At 39.8% G+C, this 17,496-nt stretch overlaps 2 protein-coding genes across 11 annotated transcripts in view; both read right to left on the reverse strand.

The window, feature by feature from the left end:
• Positions 1-3,039: 3,039 nt before the first annotated feature.
• LOC100228379 (interferon omega-1) lies at positions 3,040-5,528 on the reverse strand. The gene is made up of 2 exons (XM_002190284.5): positions 4,913-5,528; positions 3,040-3,379 (listed from the first exon to the last, which is right to left on the reverse strand). The coding sequence occupies exon 1, from the start codon at positions 5,466-5,468 to the stop codon at positions 4,914-4,916; it is 555 nt and encodes a 184-aa protein (XP_002190320.4). The 5' UTR covers positions 5,469-5,528; the 3' UTR covers positions 3,040-3,379; position 4,913.
• A 6,803-nt stretch (positions 5,529-12,331) lies between these two features.
• Positions 12,332-17,496, reverse strand: part of TJP2 (tight junction protein 2) — a 62,963-nt gene continuing 57,798 nt past the window's right edge. For all 10 annotated transcript variants that reach the window (XM_072922281.1, XM_072922290.1, XM_072922289.1 and 7 more), the window contains 5 exons: positions 17,107-17,319; positions 16,639-16,749; positions 15,423-15,761; positions 14,913-14,998; positions 12,332-13,270 (listed from right to left, as the gene is read on the reverse strand). In XM_072922281.1, coding sequence (XP_072778382.1) covers positions 13,105-13,270; positions 14,913-14,998; positions 15,423-15,761; positions 16,639-16,749; positions 17,107-17,319 — 915 coding nt within the window. In that variant the 3' untranslated portion in view covers positions 12,332-13,104. The remainder of the gene's footprint in view (positions 13,271-14,912; positions 14,999-15,422; positions 15,762-16,638; positions 16,750-17,106; positions 17,320-17,496) is intronic.

Genomic DNA, 17,496 nt, shown 5'->3' on the forward strand with positions numbered 1-17,496 from the left:
TTAAAATATTATAATCTCAAGAAAAAGTCTGTTATGTCCAGTGCAGGCTTTTCCCAAAAATGGAGACCAGAACAGAGTACAAGTCAATCCAAAAAGACTTTAAAAGAAAGTATGTTAATTGATTGAAGAGAGAGCAACATTTTGAAAAATCGTTTAAGTCAGATAGGCTTTATTACTTTGTTGAAGGAAAGCTTTCTATTTTATATAAATATATCTGTCAAAATACTTCCTTTCTGGGAATTGTAACACACAGTACTCCAATTAAATCCAGAGGAAATTGTGCAGGTTCTGGTCTACCAAGATAAGAAACTTAAGGAATAGTGTAGACAGTGAAAGTTACAGTGAGTAGATGTGTTGGTAACTGGTGTGCAGGGGCCAGACAATGCTATTTGAAATCTCAGTAGTTCATCTGCTGAATGTGGATTTTGACTTTGCAAATGCACTTCCATGCTTTAACAGTTATTTTTTAGAAGGGAATGTTAATTGTGTTTACTTTTATGTGTTCAAAAGCAGATGGTATTTTTTGCTTAGAACACTGAATTCCTCATTGATGAAGATAACGTGGTTTTAGGATTCTTACTGTGAGCACTTGGGCTCAGCAAGATTGGTCCTAGAAAATGCACCAACCTTGCAGCCTCCTGAAGAGAACTGAGGCAGCACATGGATTTCCCTGTGCTCATCTCCACTTGCCATTACTTCTTCCTCACCTCCACTGAAATTAATCCAGTTCACATGAAATGGAATTTTCAGTTTTGTAGTCATACAGAGAGAAAAATAATTAATTCAGGACACAGCTACTGAAGAGCCTGGATGGTGTTTGGAAGCATCGTGGGGTTGACAGTGCGTGGCTGCAGAGATGTGGCCCCACAGCAGCACTGCAGTTTCCCTCTAGTTTGCAGGTTGGGTTGTGGTACTAGGAAGGGTGAAGGTTGAGAAGAAAGATTGTCTTCACATTCCCTGACAGATGACTGCTCCTCTGGGAGCTCAAAATTGAAAAAGCCTTTGCACCTTCCTGAGGATATCATGATGTCAGAAGTGTGGGAAATTTTGGTACAAATGATTCATACCTGCCTATATGAGGATTAGAAGATTTTTGAATATTAAAAAACAATCACCTTGTTAGAAATTATCAATTACAATCTTACTTGTTTTGTTCATATTGTTTTGCTTTTCATTAAATTTCTTAAGCAAATTCATTCTGTCAGTTAAAACTGAGAACTGACACTTTATTTTAGGATCTACTCTGTATCTTTGTCACCCTCATTTCTTAGTCTTCTCTCTGATTGCTCCCTGGAAGAACCCAGTGTTCCTTCACAACTGGGAGGGGGAAAATAGATTAGGGCTATCCCTAACAAGGGGCAGACTGGAGTGGAAGGAATGAGGACCGGCAGGATGTAACAGTTTGTGGGCATTGTCTTCCCATGAGCAGTTCCTGATCCCTTTTCCTGCCCACAGCCCCAGCCTTGGTGTGGGTCTGCCTGCTCCACCACAGCCACCCCTGTAACTTCCCCAGGGCTACTCTGAAGGACAAGCAACCAGATCTAATCCTGGGTAATTTTTTGGCAAGTAATTTCCACAGGCTTTTGTCCTGCTTTGGGATTTTCTTCTGTTTTGGGTTTGTTTTTTTTTTTATTTCTACAATTTAAAATTAAGTCGGAACTGATGGAACAAGCCAAACCCATGGACAAAATGGGTACAGCTGTAGTTGATAGCTGACTGAGCTTTGTGAATAATTTTTTCCAAAATAAAGTCTGGAATAAGCATTCTTCACTTCTGCTGCAGCTATTCTTAAAATCCATGTGGAAGACAAGGCTTTTGACCATAGCTACATAAATCTATGCTGGAAAACTAACTCTGCATAAATGAAAACTTGCCATTTTTAGTGTCCCCAAAAGTGCAAAACAGTTAAGTCCAGCACAACACAGATAAACACGGTGCTGTGAGAACAGCGATGGCTGTGACTGGGACCTGTGCTGCACAGCACTGGTATGTGAGCCTTGTAGAAAAATTTATGAAGCTTCTTGGCTTACAATCAGTCCCTTCTTGGAAGGATTTTGTTTCATAGATGCTAAATTTTCCATGAGGATTTGAGACTTCACATCTACTGTTTTATTAATTTCCATTTGAAAATAATGTAATCTATTTGCCTTATCTAACTTCTAGAAAAGTAATAACTGGAAGAAATACCAGAAAGTTTTAGCTAGCCTGGGGCATAGTACACAGCTCCCCTGGTAACACAATGGCAAAGAAATATATATTACTCCAAAATCCTGCAAGGGCAAGATGAAGAGAAATGATCTTCTGAATCTCCATCTTTCTTACCTTACATTTAAGAATATTCTTTCTTGAAAGTAAGAATAAAACAAAGGCATATTAGCTTACAATTTTCTTTTTCCTTTTTATTTGTACTGTGACTATTCCAGGGTTCCCTATATTTAAATGTCTTCTAGATATTGTCTCAATACAAATAATTTGTTGCCTCACAGCTGGCCAAAAAGTAATGAAATCAAGTGTTGCTTTATGAACTCCTGTCCATCACCTCTGAGATCTTCTTGTTTTTTTCAAGAATAGTTAATTTTTCTTTCAGTTCCCTTCTGTGGACTAGCACTTTATTGATAAGCATGCTCATAAAGATCTAAAACGCTGTACTGCCAAAACACATGTACATCCACCTAAAATTCTTACATTTGTCTCTAATTTCACTTTGCCCTCTAGTGCCCATTCTGATTTTTGCCCACACTGCAAAGTACTATGTTGACTGAAATACATCAAAACAAATTTTTATTTGATAAGGAGATATTTAGGACAGCTATGAATTAAAAAGAAAACATAATAATACAAAAGTTTCTGAACAATTAGTGGGCCATAAATTAACATGTTTTAATTGCAGACAAGGCAATAAAAACTGGAATCCCTGGCAAGAGAGCAGCTGAAAAATATTTCATAATATTTCCAAATTTCTATAAAAGTGTAGCCATTTCAGTAACAGTTTTCTGCATTGCAATAGCCACCCAAAGATATCAGAACCAGAAGGGTGAGTAGGCTGAATGTAATTTTATTGTACAGGTTTGGAGAAGTACATATAACAAACAAGCAACAGAAATGAAATTTGAAACAGTCCCAGGATGGGTCTATTTCAAGTGCTGCTAGTTATGAAGCAAAGAAATACGTATTTTGTTGTAATGTGACAGGGTGTTACCAGGTGGAAAAATTATTCTGATAATTTACTCTGGTTTTTTGGTCTTTTTGTTGTTCTGGATTATGGTGAAGTTGGTATCTGTTTTTATTTCTGGTATTTCAGCTTCATCCATGAGATCCATGTCTGCCATCTCTCCTTCACCTAGCATCCATCAGTGGTAGAGAGGAGAGCACGGACACCCTGCAAAAGAGACCTGTGTCATAGACACGACACCCGAGACCCCTGCACCATCACTGCTGTTTGTACCAGTCAGTTTTTTGCTTAGATACACTTTTTATTATCTCCCCTTTCAATACTTTTCAGAATGGCTGGAGATCAGAAACAGCTTTAAAGTTGCTCTTTACCTGATGCTTAAACCAGCCTCTGGCAGTTTCAGCCCTCCAGGACTAACACCACCCTCTTTTGGGACCCACAGATATCCTCTCTCCTCTGCTTCTTTATGCCAGATCCAGAAGCTTGCGCCGAATGTACATCAGGATGGCCACAGATAGATGTTTGTTTGTGGGTTTTTTTAAAGTTTTTGGGATTTTACCAAATTTTTAACTCTGTTCTTTGGGTAAAAGAGACTTGATATACCTCTGTTCCCCTCATAGCAAGTGATTAGGGAAAGCACACTGTTTGAAATGGAGTAACCCAGGGACAGTTTCCCAAGGGTAAAATCCAGGCTTAGTTTTATTGCAAGCTGTTTTAAGAAATGTGATTGTATTGTAATTATTACTGAAGGTTGTGTGGTTTGGAGGGGAAATTAATTGGAGGGCTATACTTTCATATGGGTCAATTTGTGAGCAAAGGGAAAGAGGCATATTTCATGCAGCAATAAAGCACAGTACTGGGTGGTGATGTTGGAGATTGCAGTAGCCAGGATAAATATATCCATGAGCAAGTACAATGTGCCACAGACAGATGTGGCTTTAGGATACTTTTACATAGAAAAGTTACTTCAAATAATCTTATGAAAAAAAATAGAAGTGAATTGGAAACACTGCAGGAAGGAATAAAACCCTTGTCCCCAAACAGTTAGAGGCAATGTATTTCAATTAAAAGTAACACTATCCAATGGGGAAATTACTTCAAAGGCCATAACTACTGCAAAAAATGTACTATGTAGATAAATATTTCTAGAATTATTTTACATTTTTGGACAAAGCAAATGTTAGAATTACACAAATGTAAAAAAAAATTAGTTGCTTGGAAAAGAGGATACAAACTCCCAAAGAAAAAAATGCATATTCTCAGCCTAAGTCAGGATCACTTAATTAAGCAGTGTATTACTTTATCTTTGATGCAGTCTGCATCAGTACAAATCTAGTAATTCCTGTAAGGCGTGGGATGTGTAGTTCATTCACAAATATGTGATTCTCTGCTTGTAGGTGAAATAGAGATGGAAGTTATCTGCATGTTTCTCAGCAGAAAACACCATAAGATGTCACTATCTGTCAAAGGCTGCAATATCTTCATAGGGAGTAACCCTCACTGAAAATTCTTATAGATTAATTTATAGCTAGAGTAGACAGCTTACTTACCAAGGAAAGAAATTACATTACTTTGAATAATGCATTACATTTGCAAAATTAAATTTCAGAAGCATAATTTAAATGCAATAAAAATTAACTACAGCACTTCCACAAGATAGATCATAGAACAAATAATAAATGTTATTTATAATATTTTATTATTAATATTGTAAATTATGTGAGGTTAATATCTTTATACCTTAGTTTTTAAGCTTCCTTGTCACTTTATCAATCAGTTGGAGACATTTTCTCATTTCTGCACGGCTGATCTCCCAAGAACACAGGTCATGTTGTTTGTCGTTAAGAAAACAGTCTATTTTTTGGAAGTACTTTTTCAATTTCAGCCTGCTGACGTCTTTACTCCGACAATGTTGGGTGTGCTTTTCAATTACACATGCCTCCAATTGCTCAATTTGCAGATAAAGTCCATTTTGGAACTGATCCAATACTGTTCCATCCCAAGCAGCTAGAGTCAGATTTTTGCTAAAGATATAGAAGATATGTTGGAAGATCTCTTCAATGGCAACTTCAACAGCCTCTTTCTGCCTGGGCTGCAGAACCTGCGCAGGAAATCTGAAGGACATTTTCTCTCTTAGACATTGTTGGGGAAACTCTTTTCCCATTTTATCCAAGAGTCGCAGGCTGTTCTCGATCACTTTTCTTTGCTGCAAAGGGAGGTGGTTGCACTGAAGACTGGAGATGATGGTGGTGCTTGACAGTATGAGGCCAATTTGTATCAAGCCAAAAGTATTCATGGTAAGACAAGCTCTAATGTTCCTTCTTTCCTGTGTATAAACGCTGTGTGCTATGCTGGTTGCTTTGAAGTTATTTGTAGACTCCCATTTCTTCAAAATCTTGACATTTAATTATTCTGTAGGAGAAGTTTTCTTTCATCATTTGTTGGTTTGTAAGGTTTTCCCCCCTGTGCATGCTTTTGCAGCACTTTCATTTTCTGCTTTATGACTTCATAGTCTTTTGTTTTGTTTTGTTTTGCTACTTTGTTTTTATTTCAGCTGGATATTAGAATATTTATATATATGTTAGATTATTAATTCTCTCTACTACTAAAATTCTATAGGATGTATAATCAGAATTCAAAATAAAGAGTTACAGAAGCACTTGTTTTCTTAATATTCTAGCAGTGGAAGAATATGCAGAAATAAAGTAATATTTTCAATGATTGGTCAGGGACCTGCTGAATGCCACTGCCATCTTGTCTCCTATAGTATGATTTATACTTCCAAGCTTCCATTAAGCTTTCTTTACCAATGTTCTTTTAGGAAAAATGTTTTCTTTCTCCTCACTTTTATTTTTTATGGATACATTTCATTAGAGTGTGTGTGTGTGTGTGTAAAAATGTGCATTAATATGTGGATTTTGATACATAAACACTGATAATTAAATGAACCCATGATCTCACTTAGACACAATAAACGCCTTGCAAATACAAAGACACTGACATGGGAAGAAGTTATGTACTTGAATGAAATACTCTTTTTCCCTCATATGAGTAACTGAGCAATAACTAATATCAATGTCAGTTGAGTACAGGTCTGAATTTTGACAATAAATGGGAAGAGAATGAATAAGGAGGACGAAAAGTACAATTCACCTCTTTGCTTTCCCATGTAATAGAGGCAGTTATGACTATCACAGTACTTTGGGATATCTGCCCCTTGGTTTTGATTTTTTTTTTAGTGAAAGCTGGTCTTAAACTGCTATTTTGTTGTCTTCCCTGTCTCCTGTGAATATATATGTGATGAGAAAGGCAATAGTCTGTAAGTCATATTGTCTGGATGAAGAGGTCAGATAAACTAATTTTTTAGTCTGAGACTTGGCTGTGTATTTTTTGTATAAAAAGTATAGACTGGTAGAAAAATAAATCCCCTTGGTTCCCAGGTGGTCCCTAGAGAAGAGAGGGGCTAGGTGCACCTGAGCTTAATTTCTGATTAGAACCAACTTGTTGGTCTAAGTCCAGTGACATTTGATGAGATCCCAGAGACACCAATGGTGTGGGTTACACCGTAAGTCTGGTCTGGCACCATTTGTGATCACAGAGTCACAAATAGTGCAGTTCAAGGATTCAACACAGTCTGGTTGACTTGAATAAGAATGTTCAAACCCAGATTCACCAATAGTTCCATTTATTGGGGCATCAAGTTACTGCTTCTTGTTATATTTCCACAGATAGATTCACTAGACATGAAAAAAGTGTACAGTGCTATGTACAAGTGTTCCCAGGGGCACTCTGACACATCTGGGGATCAAATCTTGCTGAAGAGGTATCCCTCCTTTAGGGAGGAGAGAGGAACAAGCCCACTGACTTGCCTGCAAAGTGCTCATGTTCTCATCCTCCATGAAGGATTTCAAGTACAGTCTATACATATGGGAGAAGTGAATGTGAGACTGCAGCCAAATACCATTACTGCCAGCATAAGTGCAGAGAGGGGGCAGCCAGGGCATATGTTAATGAAGGATACAGAGAGCGATTACAAAACCAGTGGGCCTTGTGCAAGGGTGGAACATAAACAAAAGGGACACTTTGGTGTCACTCCCATTTCCACCTGACCAAGTGCGGCAGTAAGGGTCAGCTACAATCCTCCTGATGACCTGTCTCCCCATCAGCAAGCCATCCTGCCCACAGTCCTCCCTTTGTGACATATCTCATGGCTCTAGGCCTTGTTCATACAGTATTTTTTGTTCTGTTGTTGGACCTTCTGCTATGTGGTTGGCTTCATTCCCAATCTGGTTGTCACTCCAAGCAGATTGATGATACTGCTTTATAGCTTCCTTCATGTTCAGTATGTAGGTATTTGGGAGGCTTTAAAAAGTTGCCTAAGAGAACTTGGACTGGATGTACTGCCAGCGTCAGGAAAAATGTATCCCCTATGACAACAAAGAGTAACAACAATCAGAGTGGGATACAAGAAGTGAAACATAAAATTAAATATTCTCACTTACTGGGAATATTTATTACTTTGAAAACAGAAGTGCATCAAAAAACAATAACAAATGTATGTGCTTCAAGAAAATTATTCCCTAATACTACAGCAATTTCCATAAATTGTACACAAGTATTTTCCCAAAACTGTAATCATTATATGAGTTTAATAGTTGTAGTGATCGAAACAGATAAACTTTATCATATTTATTATATCTCCCAGACACACAAGTTCTTTCTTTCCTCTTGCAAAATAGTTTTGTCCAGGTTTCCTTCTTAGTGGAGATCTTAGGACACCATACTGAGTGTCACAGAGGAAAAAATAGAAGCTGGTCTCTTCCCTATTTCTTAAGAAGATTGAGTAGGTCCAGGTGTCTTATTCTCTTGTCTGTCTTAACATGTTGTCTACACTTTCTCACAGAACAATTACACTTGACTTAGTCCACCAGGGTTTGGTTTCTGTCTGGTTTTGTTTGTGTGTGTGTTTGCCTAGTAACAATAAATCATTCCTCCATGGTCAGACACTTTTTTGATTATTGCACTGAGCAAAACATAGCAGTGACATTGCATGATTCAGGACACAATATACTCGAATCATCTACCTTTACTGGTCATTCAGGAACAAACAATTAATTAAAAGTAGTGACTGGAAGGAGTAAATGAGTGATATGAAGCTGCAGTACAGATTGCTGTTTATTTCTCTGCCTGTGGGTGAAGCACAGACCAACCACTCTAAGCTGGAATTAAATGAGGAAAAGAGCTGACAAAACACAGCTGTGTTTCCAAGTAGACCTAGCAGATCATTATTTTGGAAAGGTTATCTAGTCTTCAATTCACAAAAAAAGATTTGCTCCTAAACGATCATCTAGCTATATATGTATTCATTATAGGAAGATTGAAGCTAAACATATGCACAATTTTGTCTTTCTAACATCTTTAAAGTGCTGTAAATTACTTCTCTAATGGAAATTTTATGTTATATTTTATAATGCAATAGAGAAATTAAATTAATATTTGCTATTCATGGTTCTTTTATCTCAGGCACCAGGGCAAATGGAAAGTCTAAACTCAACCTGTGTATAGGATGGTAAATGGGGCATTGAGACAGAACATTCCTATAAAATGGTATTCTTTGTCCTCTTATAACTACCCTGTGTTGAACCATTTAATCTACTCTAGATATCAGTTTCTTTTCTCCATTCAGAAAACACAATGATTTTAAAAAGTCCATCTGGTACAAAGGAGTTGGAGTAGGTTTGGCTTGGCACAAGACAGCTTCCTCCCCATCTAGCTTGACACTGCCCGTATTAAAAGAAAATATTTTTCTCTGTTATGCTTTCCATACAGCTATATGTGCCAATCTTCTCTCTTATAGGTGATAGAATGGTTTGGGCTGGAAAGGACCTTGTAAGTCCGGTGAGGAATGTCTGAGGGAGCTGGAGGTATTCAGCCTGGAGAAAAGGAGGCTTGGGGGTGACCTTACTGCTCTCTACCACTGCCTGAAAAAAGGGTGCAGCCAGGTGGGGGTTGGCCTCTTCTAGGGGCAGGGCAAGAGGACACAGGCTCAGGTTCAGGTTAGACATCAGGAAGAATTTCTTCATGGAAAGGGTTGTTAAGCATTGGAATGGAGTGCTCAGGGGGATGGTAAAATCACCATCCCTGGTGATTTCTAGAAGTAACTGGATGGCAACCTTGATGCCATGGTCTAGACGACAAGGTGGTATTTGATCAAAGGTTGGACTTGATCCCAGATGTCTTTTCCAATGTAACTGATTCTGTGATGCTGTGATCATCTAGTTCCAACCCTCCTTGCCATGGGCAAGGACACCTTCCACTCGACTAGGTTGCTCAGAGCTCCATCTAACCTAACCTTGAACACTGCTAGGGTGCCATCCATAGCTTCTCTGAGCAGCCTGTTCCAGTGCCTCCCCATGCTCACAGTAAAGATTTTTTTCCTACTATCTAATCTGAAATTACCCTCCTTCAACCTAAAGCAATTGCCTCTTGTCCTACCTCTACATATCCTTGTTGAAAGTCCCTCTCCATCTTCTCTGTAGCCTCCTTTTAGGTACAGGAGAGAGCTGTAAGGTCACCCCAAAATCTCCAGGCTGACCAACCACAGCTGGCTCAGCCTTTCTTCATAGGAGGGTTGCTCTATCCCTCTAATCATCTTCATGGCCTACTCTGGACTCTCTCTCACAGGTCCATGTCCTTCCTGTGCTGGGACCCCAGAGCTGATGCAGCCCTGCAGGTGGGGTCGCAGCAGAGCAGAGCAGAGGAGCAGAATCCCCTCCCTGGCCCTGCTGCCCACACTGCTCTGGACGCAGCCCAGGACACATCTGGCTGTCTGGGCTGTAAGTACACACAGTTACCTCATATTTAAGTTTTCTGCCACAAGAACCCACTCTGCTGGGATACTCTCAATGGGTTAACTTCCCACTCTGTACTTGTGTTTATGATTGCCATGGTCCACATGCAACAAGTCCTTGGACTTGTTGAACTACATGGGGTTCTTGTGGGCCCACTTCTCAGGTTTGTCCAGTTTCCTCTGGATGGCATCCCATTCTTTTGCTTTTGTGTCACATGCAGCACTCTGCAGTTTCATGTAATCTGCAAACCTGCTGAGCAGCACTCAATATTCACTGACTCTATAATTTATAAAGATCCTGTCTTCCACCTCAGGTGGCTGTAGTCTACTGCTCTTACTGTTCAGTAAGAGCAGCTCAGTAGCTCAGCCCTTTCCTCATCACTTGTCAGAGTGTTTCCCCATTAATCCAATAAAATTCCACCTCTTCGTCGTGGTTGAGGCGGATGATCCCTGAGTGAGTGGGGGCCAGGAAGCAGGTGAGGGAGCTGTGACCCTGCCACACCATGTCCCATCTGCCCGTCCCGATGCCTGCACTGCCTGGGCTGCGGCTGGAGGCCGGGTGGCTCCGGCGGCAGCCCCAGGTGCCTCCCCACCTCGGGAGCAGCCCCAGCTACTGCAATAACTCTGGTCGCCGTGGTACGGACCCAGCTCAAACAGCTTCTCTAGGAGAGTGACCCCTCAGCTCTGTTACACCGCATTTAAATTGATCTATTTCACGTGTTCTGTATATTTATATAACATACTTATATTACATGGATATTCTCTTTATCAATGATCTGGAAAGGGATCAAGTGCCCCTCTCAGTCAGTTGTGGGTGACACGAAGTTGGGCATGTGTTGATCTTTTTGAGGGTAGAAAGGCTCTGCAGAGGGCTCTAGACAGGCTGGATCAATAGGCCAAGGCAAGTGGTATGAAGTTTAACATGATGAAGTGTCAGAGCCTGCCCTTGTGAACGCCCCTCATGTTGGGTCACAACAACCTTAAGCAGTGCCACAGGCTGTGGACAAAGTGGCTGGAAAACTGCCCAGCACAAAAGGACCTGGGGGTGCTGGTCAACAGCAGCTGAACATGAGCCAGCTGTGCCCACATGAGGCCAATGGCTTCCTGGCCTGTATCAGCAAGCGTGGCCAGCAGGACCAGACACAGGACTGTCCGCCCGTCCTTGGCACTGCTGAGGCCGCACCTCGAGTGCTGTGCTCAGTGCCGCTCATCTCACTGCAGGACAGACACTGAGGCAGCAGAGGTCCAGAGAAGGGCAATGGAGCTGGTGAAGGGTCTGGAGCACAAGTCCTGTGAGAAGTGGCTGGGGGTGTTCAGCCTGGAGAAAAGGAGGCTCAGGGGCTCTCTGCCAAGGAGGTTGGTAGTGAGGTGGGGGTCATCTTCTCCTCCCAGGTAACAAGTGACAGGACAAGAGGAAATGGGCTCAAGTTGCACCAGGGGAGGTTTGGACTGGGTATTAGGAAAAATCTGTTCACAGGAAGAGCTGTCAGGCATTAGAACTGCCCAAGTGAAGTGGTTGAGTCACCATCTTTGTAGGAATTTAAAAGACATGCAGGTGTGCTATGGACACAGTTTAGTGGTGGATTTGGCACTTTTCAGTTTATGGCTGGACTTGATGATCTTGGAGGTCTTTTACAATCTAAATGATTCTAATCTAAGCAGCACAAGTTTCCTCATCCTACTGCTTCAACAAGAAAATACTACCTTTTCTAAGAAAGCGTTACAGAGTCATGGACTCCCCGAGTTGGAAGGGAGCTACAACGATCAATGAGTCCAGCTCCTGGACCTGCACAGGACCATTCCCAAGAGTTACACCATGTATTGTCCCAGTGCTTCTTGAACTCTGTCAGGCTGGTGCTGTGACTGCTGCCCTGGGGAGCTGTTCCAGTCAATGCTGAACCACTCTCCCAGTGAAGAACATTGTCCTAATATAGAATATAATGGTTAGAGTTTGGATGGCACTTTATTTTTAGAAGACCATTAGAAAACCATCTTTTCATATTGTATGATCAAAATAAATTTTTCTTTATGCCATTTTGAAGAATTTTATTGTATAAGGTTAAAAAGCACAAATGGTGAGGCAAAATTCAATATTCTATAAGTAAGTCCCTTGCAGGAACTCCATAGTTTTGCACCAGTTTTAAATCACAGCAGATTTTAAAACAATGTTCAGAAAGTGTGAAGCACATCAATAGTGATGTTTCCCAGTTACCTGAACAGGAGAGGAGATCCTGAACTGAAATAGTGTACTCATGGAAGTCAGCAATTCTAGACTAATACTGTTGAAAAGAAAATTGAGATACACGAAGTTTGTCTAGAATATATACTTTATTATTTGTAGTCTGCGTAAATTTTAATATGTGACTGAATTTTCTACACCATTTTCTCTGTTAAAGCACATCCTGGTCTTTTCCAACCACCCATTCAATTGCACCTTTAATATGTACAGTCAGTATTTATGAATATAGCATATGCATCTATGAATATAGCATATGCATCTATATGAACTTAGAAAAATAACATGCAAGAAAAATTGTTACCATGAAACTGATAAAAAATTAAGATAGGTAAAACAGTCAATCCCCTTTTTAGTGTGTTATGGCTTTGCACCAAGTATCATGTCAAAACAAACAGATTCAGATTCTTCTTGTTAAAGGCACTTACTGTTCTTCAAATACACTTTCACATTTAGTTCTATTGCATTAGAAGCATATCTCTGGGATCATACTTTTATAACACAGCAGAACAGTCCAAAAAGGCAGCATTAATAAAAAGGAAAAAGAGGGGCATATATTAAAATATGAAGATGCCAAGAATTAACACATACTTTAAGGATTTGGTCCTTATACAACAGGCAACAGCATTCAGGCAATAGTGATTTCTTTTCATAGACACTGACAAAATAATATCCCCAAAAAGTGAACTTTTCCAGTTCCAGTGTATAGATATGTCTGAGTTGAGTAACGTACCCTCTAACACCACCCCCAGTAAAAATACAGCTTTTCAAGACTAATTACTGTTCCACTTTGGCTGCGAAGGAAGAAACCTCAGAAGAGTGTTAGACATGGACATGCTAGCAAGCCTACAATTCTGTGTCTCTGTATCTGGATGCCTGCCCGTAATAGCCCTTCTTAGAGTGGTCTGCCAGCTGCCGGCGGTACTGCTCCTCCTCCGCATCGCTGCCGTAGCTGACACGGTTCTCCAGGTAAGGTCTAACAGGAGCCTTCTGCGGCTCTGGAGGCCTGGAGCTAACAGCAGAACATGAGAAAGAGAGAGTAAGAGAAAGAGATTGAGATAATGTCTATTCCCATTATGAAAAACCAAAGAATAGTTGTAATTAATACCTGCTTTATGGCCACATACAGAAAGGCAGATGGAGCAAATGAAACCCCTTCTAGCCAATAAAAAGCTGTGTGACTGTGGTAAACCTATCTAGAGAGGCATCTTATTTCCATTCAGCTGGAGGATGATTCTCAGATCAACCTACCTGGAAAAATGCCAAAGTTCAAATAGTAAACTGCACACACAGTGTGCAGTTTAAAATTTGAAGCATCAATAGTTTGAAACATCAATTAGTTTGACAGTACTCTATTCCCTGAGCAGAGAGGTTTCCAGCCTTGCTACAACCCCAGCTGACATCTCCCTTAATTAGTTTTGCACAGAATTTTTCATATGCCCCCTTCTTCTTTTGCATCCTCAGTCTTCTGTCTCGAAGTCCAAAGACTTCTTATGTGACATTTCTTAAATTGGTAGCCTTTCCACTCACGGCCCTCAGGGTAGAAATAACCCACAGTTTTGCTTTTTATACACTGTGGTGCTACACATTTGACATGACATTAAGCAGACATAGAAAAGTAGATTCTGCCAAGGCAGTGTATTTCCTCAGTTTCAAACCTATGATTTTATCAACCCACGCTCTGGAAAAAAAAGATGGTGTTCTGCTTACATCTTTCTCCCAGAGATTAAATACTCCCTTCTAGGCCAATCATTAACTCCTGTAAAAAGCCAGCAACACTGATTTCTACATGCAGACAAACACTCTGCAAATGTAGTGAAAGATTAATTTTCATTACTTTTACAAAACTTCCAATGCTATATAAAAATTAATGCTTTTCTGAACCTGCCAAGAAATGCAGAAAATACCTGTTTTCCATCTTTGCATTTTAGATTATTTACCGTGACATCAAAGCATTTGACTCACTAGGGAAGAAAAGTTCCATTTCTATTGGCTATTGCTAAGATGCAAAAAAAAAATTCAGAGTCCTGAAGGACAGAAGACAAAAGCCATTATGCAATGTGTTAGCTCTTGCATATGTGTCAAGTCCTACAAATGTGCAGTGGGTCCACCCATCCAGAACTTAATGAATTTTAATGAAAGACTACTACTTTCATGAGATTTGATGGGTCACCTGTATCAGCTTTCACCCTTAGGTTACCTAGCCACACTACATATCTGCAAAGAAGAAGCATTTACGTAATTAAGTGTTATTAGAATATTTGTTTGGATAGAGTAACAGTCATCAAGTATCTAGCACAGGTAGAATAGACATCAGAGAACATGAATGCAAGCCAGCTTCTGTAACACTGACTGGGGAAAAAAACTATCTCTGCAAATATTTCAGTGAAACAATACAATGTTTCTTCCCAAATGACTCAAATGCTATAAATGAACTTACTATAAATGAACTAAAAGAAAAAAAATCCTGAAATGAGTTCACTGAAGAGTTTGCTAAATTCTGCCCCACCTTTATGATAATCTTTAAGGCATCACAACAAAACAATATACCAAGGCAGGATGACTTGTATGAACAAAAATTGGCAAGATCAGTTTTCCTCCTTACAGCAAAGTCAAGAATCGAGACAGAATATTTGGAACTGGATATACCTTACCTCATTGGCTGGGGCCAGTTCTGTTCTGACTTCTGTGTTTTGACAGGGACAGCATAAATATCCGGATGCTTTTGGGCTATTTCAAGCTTTAAAAGAAAATAGAAGAAAATAATTGTTCTTTTTTGATCCTATATTTGGATCTAGAATCTAGCAGGAGACTGCTACATCTGAAACAATTAAAGCACAAATTGATAATATCCTATTGATATTCCTACAATTATATCATCTTTTGCTAGAGTATTAATTCAAAGCACATTTGAGAACAATGGATTGCCAAAAGCAACAGGATTATTAGAAGTCAGGTTTTTACAGTTAAAACAGTAAACCTTAAAATATGACCTCTTTTTATACACAAATACACATAACGAGTGAGAGTATGTCTCTGTGTGTGGCTTCCCAAACTTCTCCCTCCATAAGCAACACAATGCAAAGGGCATGATTTTCATTTTCAGGACTCTGGCTGTTCTATAGGTCACAAAGCACAGGAGGGGGAAAGGCATCTCTTCATACCCTGGCATTTTGAGCCTCTTGTAGCTCTTGCATTCTTTGCATCCTTGCCTTGTGATCCATCTCCTCAAATATTTTTACTTTCCTCAGTACTGATTTTGGAGTATTTTCTTGTTCGCTTCCTTCCTCTTCCAACTTTGCCTCCTCCTCCTCCTCTGCAGGCAGGACTGCTGGCTGAGAGTTTCTCAGAATGGGACGCCCAAAAACAGGTTTCACAGAAACAGGTGGTGGTGGTGCTTTAGCTGATACAGTTGAAGTCTCACTGCTGACAGCAACATTACTCAACTTGGAGTCATAGCTCTTGGGGAAGTCATAAGGATCCTCTCTGTTTTGTAACTTTCCCTGCAAGTATAAAACCCACAGAGTTTACATCAGTAACTGTATAATTTTAGTCTCAAAAGAAGGCATTAACCTAAAAGTAATCACTTTGCCTATGTATTTATCAGGGTCAATCTTCATATGATGTAACACTTCAAAGATGTTTGAACTGCTAAAACATTTTGGGCATATGCTCATAGACTACACATCACCGTACAGAAGACCAGGACATTCAGACTTCTTAGACATTTGTTTGTCCTATTTGTTAAGGATTACCAGAACTACATGTGTTAGAGTACAGCACAGAGAAAACTGATGCTCCAAGTAATTTTTCACTGCTGCTTAATGTGAAGTATCATGACCTAAAATTTAGAACTGCACAGAACCTAATGTTTTATATTCAGCCTTTGTTTTTACTGTGCATGTCCTCCTCTGCCCTATCTTCACTGTCAAGGCACACTGCAGCTGTATTTTGAATATTTAGAGTATATGTATATTTTTCCCTCTTGCATCATTCCTGAGCAACCAGTTAACAGAATGGTGACGGTCAGGTGGTAGATTCTGATTTTGTGCTTCACAGTAATAGCCATGAGATATGTTTTTCCTGGTGATTAGCCTACTTTTGATCTTGCTGAGCTAAAAAAGTGCCTCTCAGTTTGCTAGTAGATACAAAAAGGAGTTTACTTTCTTCCATATTAGAGATCACGTGTATTTGAGAAGAACTGCTATCCAGTAAGACTTCTTTCTGCTTGATCCTGCAACACTTTCAGTCATTTCTTCTGCCCACACTCAAAATATTGTGTCCACACTTAAAATGGTCTATTGCTCTTTCCAATATGCCACCCCGGAGAGTTCTCCAGAAAGAGGATGCTTGTATTCAGATTTGTTTCTACTAATTTACCTTAGGTGGTTCAGGCTTGAATGCTGGAGGTGGACTTGGCTCTCTAAGGATTTCCCTGCTACCAGCTTTTCTCAACTGAGCTCTTGGTTCTGGAGTAAACTTTTTTAAACTCTATGAAAGAAAGAGATAAAATCACTGCAGTAGCCAGTAATTCAATCATTTTCCTCTCTCTCAAGTTCATAATTTTGGAAACAGTAACCAGGAGTCAAAAGACTGCCAGCAACCTGACTACAATCACTGCAAATGTAATTGAAAACTTCAAGGTCATGAGACATCATTAAGAAATGTATAAATTTAGGCAGAAAAGCAGAGCTATTATTATTTTCCTCTTCAAAGGGTAGATCTAAAACAGTATAAGAAGCAAGGTAAAGCTGCTGTTTAAAAAAAACCCTCTAATTTTTAAGCCATACATAAAGGGTTTTCAGAAAGCCCAAAGTTCAGTCTTATTGAAAAATCCAATCATCTCACCTCCTCATGATGCACAGGTTCAGAGGATCGGCTAACAGATGAAATCCTTGTTTCCTCCAAAGGCTCATCAAGTTCATTGTCAGTGTATGCACCACCTTCGCCATCTGTGTCCTCTAAGTCACTGATCAGCCGGCTGTCACAGCTCAAATAGTCAGCGCCCATGGCAGTAAGGTAAGACATACGATCATCTGCGTCATCTTCCATGCCATCCATCTACGCAAAAGTCAGTAAAAAGTAAGGAACAAAGACGAAATAAATTAAAGTCCAGTTAAGACTCAACATCAGGCCAAACAAACCCTTAGAAATGACTTCATGGAACTGAAAGAAATGAATGCAGAATTGCTACAAAAAGTCCTGTAGAAGTTTATCCCTCATCATCATTCTCCCCAA

Source organism: Taeniopygia guttata, chromosome Z (genome assembly GCF_048771995.1).
Source record: "Taeniopygia guttata chromosome Z, bTaeGut7.mat, whole genome shotgun sequence".
Lineage (NCBI taxonomy): Eukaryota > Metazoa > Chordata > Aves > Passeriformes > Estrildidae > Taeniopygia > Taeniopygia guttata.